The 8340-nt window shown below is 32.8% G+C and overlaps 1 protein-coding gene across 1 annotated transcript in view; it reads right to left on the bottom strand.

The window, feature by feature from the left end:
- Window positions 1–1112: 1112 nt before the first annotated feature.
- LOC100163282 (hexosaminidase D) overlaps window positions 1113–8340 on the bottom strand; it is a 40805-nt gene continuing 33577 nt past the window's right edge. Inside the window, exons 2-6 of the mRNA XM_001950774.5 lie at window positions 2935–3667; window positions 2602–2850; window positions 2286–2527; window positions 1929–2174; window positions 1113–1831 (exon numbers count right to left, since the gene is read on the bottom strand). Of these exons, the coding sequence (XP_001950809.2) occupies window positions 1423–1831; window positions 1929–2174; window positions 2286–2527; window positions 2602–2850; window positions 2935–3667 (1879 nt within the window). The 3' untranslated portion in view covers window positions 1113–1422. The remainder of the gene's footprint in view (window positions 1832–1928; window positions 2175–2285; window positions 2528–2601; window positions 2851–2934; window positions 3668–8340) is intronic.

Raw genomic sequence — 8340 nt, 5'->3', positions numbered from 1 at the left:
ATATTACAGTTAACAACTATTTCATAAATATTTTTAATTTCAATAGCAATAAATATTTTACAATTGTCAAATATAGATACTTAAAAATGTAAAACTGACAGAAATAGTGATTTTTTAACTCTTAAAACAAAGACTGAAGGGTGTGTTGAATACAAACCATTCGGACATGTTATTTTAATTTAATAATTATAGTTTATTATTTTAACAATGAAAATAATTTTTTTCAATTAACTTTAATAATTGTGATTTAACTGATTTTTTCTAAGTACGGATTAGCTAGTTGAAATTCAGTCATTATGTTATATATCCCGCACACCCTATTTGTTTTAAAAGAAACAATAATATAAAATAAATAAAACACAGCCTAATGATTATGTACAAATCTCTGAATAAAAAAAAAAACACAATATTTAGATTAATTATTTTTTTCACACAGTATATTAAGGTAACAAAATATAAAAAATTGATAAAGCAACCAAAAAACTTTAAAAAAAAATTACACAACGATATTATAGGTACCTACTTAAAAAACATTTAGGTAATACAATTTATTAATTATTTAAGTGTAAAATTTTAAAAATTAATAAGTATTTATAATATATTAAATGTTTAATAAGGTAACACAAAAAAAGTTATTCAAGCTAATTTTAAAAGAAAAAATACTCAACAAATATTTAACCTAATTAAAATTTAAATAAAATTTTTTTTATAAACTTAATCATTGAATAAGTATTTAATAGGTAAGTTAAAACTGTTGCATGGCACAAGATTATTGTGTAAGTTCTTGTATCAATAAAGTTATATATTCGACACGGTCACATTTTTCAAAAGCAATACGCACAACTCACGCATCAACCCAAATAGGAATGCAATGTGATTAAATTTATAAGACCGCCTTGGACAGGGGTTCAGTGGTATTGAGTGTCACTGCATGTTGTGTATATATGTTAAGTCTTGTGGGATCGTATCTCATACCGAGCATTATTTCTTCATTTGATTTCCGAAACATTTTCCTATAGACCATCTACTCCCTCCAGCTTTGCGCACCCTGACCAAGGGCCAACTGGAGACAGAGCCGTGGCATGTTTTATTCTTAAACTTTATACATTTTGGTCAGTTTATATTTACATAGTATTTTTTTTTTTATAATTAATATACTGTATTGTTTTACTAAATTGCACATATCCTACAGAGACCAAAACCTAACACTTGGTGGCACAAACTTAATCAATCATTTTACTAAGTATCACTTATATTACGATAATACCCTTATGAAATGCAGTTCACACATAACCCTGAACTTTGTCAACTTATACCATGTCTTGAAGTCTCGTATATACTTGTAGAATTAATTAGTTTTATCTACAAGACTTATTTTTAATGCCTAGTTCACAAAACAGTCAAATTAAAGTTATAACATTTTTACGTTCCTTCGTTGGATGGTGTAGAAAGTTCACGTTCAGTAACTCCAATCCTTAATAATTCTTTCAACATAGGAAGTGGTCTTTTAGGCCATGTCTTTTTTGCTTTTAAGTCACGTGCTTCATTGTGTATTTTTTCCAGTTCTTTAATCATTGGATAAACTCTTTGTTCTATCCATTCTGATATGGTATATTTATCAAAGATCCCAGTCATGGATTCCTGAAAAGGTCTAACCATCGATAAAAGTGATCGGTATATACGTGAATGATCATTCATGAGTTCGTCGACACGAAGTGGAGATGAAAATTCATGTTCTACGTTGTAGCTAGTCATCCATCCACGATTCTTTGTGGTCACCAATATAAAATCATTGTAGTCTATTTCAATTGTGTGTAATCTATACAGCAACCTAAAATTAAAAGTATACAAATTGGCGTTAATTTTGTACAAGATTCACTACTTAGGTACACTATTTAATGAACCAAACAAGTGATATTAATTATTACCTGAAAAATGTATTCCCGGGAAATGTGCATCTCGAAAACTGATCCCAAAGATGAGGATCGTTATTTAAGTTTAAGAAATCTCCGTCATATTCGTTGTTGTGGCCAAAAATACCACAGTTGAGTCCTTCGTTCAAATCGGTTTGCAGCGACTGGTTCATGTAGCCATTTGTAGTTGCCAAAAGATTAACGACCATCGATGGTATGGATGACGGTAGGACCTCGCATAGGACAGCAAAATGATCATATCTGTTAAGTTAATCGAATATGATAAAGTGATAATAATATAATGTACCTAATGGATAGGCTATAAAAAATACTCTGCGATTAATTAATAAAATTATATTACAAATAATATACCTCTGCCAACCAGTTATGACGATTCCTTTGAAACCACCCGTAAACCGACTATTTTCGTTGGACATCAATTGTAACCAATTTAAATTGTTTTCTAAATGTCTCTTAACGTTTGGAATGTATAGAGTTTCTCCAAATGCCCCTTTGAAAGCGCTAGCTGTCCACGCATTCGGGAATACTATTTGATACTTTTCCCAAACACTTTGCATCACAAATCTATACACGTCCTCAGCGTACACCCACACCTGCATTACATACAATTAAAATGTATTAGATTAAGTTCAAATATGGTTTTAAGCAATGCCCCGAAATTGATTACCATCGGCTCCACTAATTTCCCAATGTCGTATAGTTGCATTGTGGCTACCGGTAAATGTCTCAGCATGTCATCCCATATAATAGGAATCGTATTGGGGGATTTTGTGCGTACATAGGTAGCTACTTGCTTGACATGTGACAAGAACAAATCTTCTCTGGCTTTCGCCCTGCACCTGAAACATTCTCCCATGTGGAACACTTCGTCACAGCCAATATGCAAGTAGTTAACATTTCCGTGAATCTCGAGGATCTGTAAAATCGAATAAATAGGAGTTAATTTTAATTTACCACGCAATAATCCCGGATGATTTAAATTGTTATTGGATATATTTACTTGGTCGACCATTTGTTCGACAAACTTCATCGAAGCGTTGTACGATGGGCAGAGTGCTTGTGGTGACTCTTGAACTTCTCTCAGGTGGGCGAAATCCGGTAGTTTCAATGCAAACTCCACGTGACCAAACGTTTGTATTAGCGGGATTACTTCCAGTCCGTTCAACGCGGCCATTTTTAATATTTCTCTAATTTCTGCTTTTGAATACGCGTTTCCGGCAGCTATTGGAGATAGACTTCCACTCCAAGGAAACATGTCCTCCCATTCGAGCAAAAGACCAGTACCACCGAATCTTTTTATCAAAGGGAAAAGTTTTTGAAGGTAACTCAGCTTGGGCGGCGCTCCTTTGAAATCGATATGCACTAATCGTTGGGGAGGCACATACGGTAGTGATTGTTGCGGTTCATTGATTTGTATCCGGCGACTTTTACGGGCTGGCTCCTGCAGTTCTTCAATGAAATTAACATCTTCTTCTTTTTTCATTTTTCTAACCGTACCCGAAATTGGCGCTGGTGGTTGATGTTTATTCAAGGGTTGTTCATCAGCATCAGACTCAGACATTACTAAGGTGTTTTGGATGTTTTGGATACCTATATCATTAGACGCGTTGTATTGTACACATACTACAAAAAGAAGAATGCTGAGTATAAGTCCAAATAATATGGATCTTCGTCGGCGTAATGAGTTAGTAAACCACCCGGCGTATGAAGTTATTGAATTCTTCCATAAAGTTCTGAAACATTAATTTAATTGTGATTAAAATACTTTTTCAAGTAAATAGATTAATATTTATTATTCTACATTATTAAACTCAACAAACGAAGAGTTAAACTCTTAAAGACTTAATATGAAGTTTTAAATTATTTATCAAATAATATACCAGATATAGATATTAGATATACGTAAGACTGTACATTTTGAGATTGACACAGATTTATGTAAAATTCTTAAATGATAAAATTCGATATTGGTATAGAACAGAGGAACGATATTGTTTATTTGGTTAGAAAACTATACGGTACCTACAATTATTATGTCTAATGATTGGGTTGGGCAACGGACACTAATGGTATGTGTAGTCACAACTAACAAGTACCAGCGGAGAAAAAACAGATAAAACACACGGGATTTTGGCATTTTGCACAACACACATTTCAGTGGATTAAGTTAAATTTTTTTGACTCTCTGTTGAATAAATTGACTGAATCATTTCTATCATCCTGATATTACACATTTATACGGTGCACGGTGGAAGGAGAGAATAACAAGTCACACTATGGGGGACCGTCCTTATCCAAACAACAATGTAGGTCCAACTGTTTCACGATATAGTAATCATATTATATATTTATATCTGAACATATCGATAGCGATGTGCACAAATTTCTAATTGCCACGGTAGGTAGGTATATACTACTACTAAAAGGGCACAGAGAAAACAAATTGTATTATTATATTGTGTACACCGTTATTGTTAACATACCACAATCATACACTAACAAAAGTTGATAAAATTCAACAAAAGCCACCGTGATGCGCACGAATTTCCACACACCTATACTCGATTAATTTCTTTTGCCGGGTTTTATAGTGTCACCTATGCGTTGGTCATGGTTAGATGAAAACCTGAAAATTTATTCTACTATGTAGCATTAGTTCATAAACACAAACTCACGGAAACCAACACATTATGCTATATATGCACACGGATATTTTGTAAAGACGAGGGGGGAGAGAATATGACATCACGAAATCGTATTTACCGCCGTCCTAGAGTTATATTTTGTTGGGATTCTCCGCGTATATTATGCATAGTAATATTATTAACGCCCGTTTACCACGTTAACCACTATATGTTAATAGGAGTTCACCAATTGCCAGATAACTGAATACATTAGAGACACACATACTGAATACTGTATACGTCTTAACTACTGCTGTAGTAACGTCCTCGCGAAATATTTCTACCATTTCAATATCCGTTAGCTAACTTTGGGTTCACCCTTTTGCGGGGGATCCCGTCCGCCACGCAAAGCAAATTATTGATATATTATGAGGGCGTGATTTCCGGCCAAGTATTCACCGCTTACCATAATATTAATATTATCGTCGCTATTAGATTAAATTATTACATGCACAGGCGGCTAGAAGACAAAACATGATTAGGGCTGGAATCTTGACGCAGCCCTTTTTTTCTGGCGTTGTAAAACGTTTTCACATTAAAACTTATAGGGCATCTTTCGCAATTTATTGGAAGTAAATTATCATAAATCATAATACAACCATAATGATGAAAACCATCATATTGATATAATAGCCATGTAAATAATATTTTAGTGACCAAATAGTGACAAACATGTATTATGCATTTATGCAACACTGGTCGACCGCGGCTGTTCTCATATCTATATGCACAATATATAATTACATGATTAGTTCAAATTAAGAATCCAGAAGACTTAATCTATATTATATATTTTTTTACTATTCAATATTTGAAAAAAATATTTTAAACGATTTGTTTGAGGATTTTTAAGTCATTATCTTGTTGTTAGTCATGGTAATTTTTCCGAATTTTAGGGTATCAAAATCCCTGTCCTAATCAAACATCAACCACCGGATTAAAAAAATACACATAATAATATTATATATCCAACGTTCTTTTGAAAATCCTTACGATCAATGCGTGCGCGGGTGAGTTTGTGTGTGTGTGTGTGTGTCATACTCATGTGTATTGCTGCAGATCAAACAAAACAAAGAATAATGTAGAAATATAGTAATAATATAAACAGTATAGTGAATTATCCAGTCAAAAACAAGCCAACAGGCAACGGGTGGTCTTCATTGTGTGTATAATAATATGGACTATTCGCGAGGAGTACAATAATAATATTGTCGTAATGTTTTTTTTATTTCATCATTATTATTGTTCTGGTCACAGACACATAAAGTACAACGATTGGTGAAATAAAAAAATAAAAAAAAACAGTTAATACAATAAAGTCCTAAATAAATATATTATTAATACGACGACAAACACTACTGCGCCGCCTTGTAATGGTATTGTTGTTATAATGTGTATTATACTATTACCATATTATTATTATTATTATTATCGTATGTTTAATTGACCGTGTAATTCAGCGACGCGATAAAGGGATAACAACGGAATCGGAATAAATAAACAAACCTATTCCCCGGGCAGCCAACGCTATTACGGGTAGATAGGTGTACCTATAATACATTTATAACTATAAAATATAAATCCTATGGGTATTATAATGGGAAAAAAACTGACGCCGTCCAATCAAAAGGAAGCAAAGTCTCTGCAAACTCCTAACCCACATTCGCTCGTTTCCGCACACGATCATCACACACACACACACACACACACACACACACACACACACACACACACACACACACACATCCAACACGGTGACACGTCTGTTATAATATATCTGTCGAGTTGACACTTTTCGATTTTACCACGCTCCAAAAACTACTATATTGATGCGTACCCCGTGTCGTTTGTATCCAATAACGATTTGTTTCGTATTATATTTGTTTCACTATACACGGTTGGTCTCGACATATTCGGATCAGATGTTCAGAAAAATAGATTTCCACTCGTTCCAGTGTCCGTGGCCCGACGTGTTGGAAACCACTATATTATTATTAGGTATAATACGACTGCCAAACGATATGTGGATACGAGTTTCCCATGTAAAACGAATACCAAATTCCGGCGAACCGACGAAGCGTATATTATTAATATTACTGTAAATTAGTGTAATACCTTTTAAACGTTGTTTAGCCGTCTGCGAGTAATTAAAAAAATGTCGACTCGAGATTAAAAACCATTAGTTAATGTTATTAAAATAGTCGGCTTAATCTCGAAAATTCCGAATCAGGGAATATGGTGAAGCGGTTGGAATTTAGCCATCATTTAGGCGTATATAATGTTTATGTGAAATGCGCTTAAACAGAAGAAAAAATAAAATTATCATTGCCTCTTGATGGAAAAATACTAACGCAACTGCAGTAGTACAACTCTTTTTAATTGTGTACACAAATATAGCATATTGAACGTGTACATAAAAAAAAATGTGGAAGCAATAATGGGTCTGTTTTTAACGGCGATAGTTTACGAAAACTATGGAAGTCATCGTAAACTAAATCGTTATTACTACTTATATGATTTCGGATGTATCAAATGAGTTTCTCTCAGTATGTTATATACGCAGTATACGTTTACGATGTTTCTAAATCGAACAAATCCAACGATATATTTTTCATCTTGACCATTAACGGACACATTCTGGCATCGAAAAATATATAAAATGACAAGCGGAACATAGCTGACGATAAACGTAATGGACTAATATAATGTTAAAAAGAACCATTTACAAATATTTCGTAAACAACATTTGTAAGCAGTGTTCGATATACTACGAACGTGTTTTTGATAAAAAGAAAAAAATTCCCAATCTTGTTGAGTAAAATAAAAACAAAGTTATTGAATAATATCATGTTTCAATAAAAATAAATAACTATAAAAACTTTTGAATTTCATGAGACATTATTTTTAAACAGTACTGTGAGTACTGTTCGATTAATCGCAAAATAATTCTTCCTTACTCAGATTGTTTTTAATCCGAATTCGAAGCGTACAGTGAATTTCAACCAATTGAACGCTTATACTTTTTTGTACGAGATGAATCCTGAAACGGTATGTGAACGCAATAATCGTCTAATAAGACGAATCAACCATTACTAAATCATTGCTGGTTACATTTTTAATCGACACAAATAATAAGTAGTTTGAAACTTAAATCAATGAATATATTAATTTTGTTCTGTGTTTGAATTTTAACACAGTAAACTTGCTTGAAGTGGTCGGCAACTACTGACGAGTGATAACTAATAAACAGTATTAATTATAATTTATAACTTTTATAACTCTGACGTTTATGAAATAAATTTACAACGCGCGAGTACTAGGTATAGGTAGCTATGTAGAACAGAAGTATTCAAAATTTTTCATTCCATGAATCCTTTGTGTCTTAAAAATATTTGGTGGCTTCCAAATTATTGGCGACTTCTAATAACGGTGACGGTCGACGGATATAATAAAATACGGACGATAATAATTATGACTTTAGCACTATAGAAATTCAACTTGAAATTTCAATAATCTCTATAATGATTAAAAATAATATAATATACTATTTCTATTTGTATATTACATTAATTTTGGCTTCAGTTCTTTTACGCGACTCTATCCACCAACTACCGTTATACAGTGCACGGTTTGAATATCTCAAAAAATATATTTTGATCGTTTAAATAAATAATGTTAACTTTTTTATGGCTGCGTTTTGTTATATTTAAATTACGTCCTTA

The sequence above is a fragment of the Acyrthosiphon pisum genome, chromosome A1 (assembly GCF_005508785.2).
Source record: "Acyrthosiphon pisum isolate AL4f chromosome A1, pea_aphid_22Mar2018_4r6ur, whole genome shotgun sequence".
NCBI classification, from domain to species: Eukaryota; Metazoa; Arthropoda; class Insecta; order Hemiptera; family Aphididae; genus Acyrthosiphon; species Acyrthosiphon pisum.
This window is presented reverse-complemented; position numbering and strand designations above follow the sequence as displayed.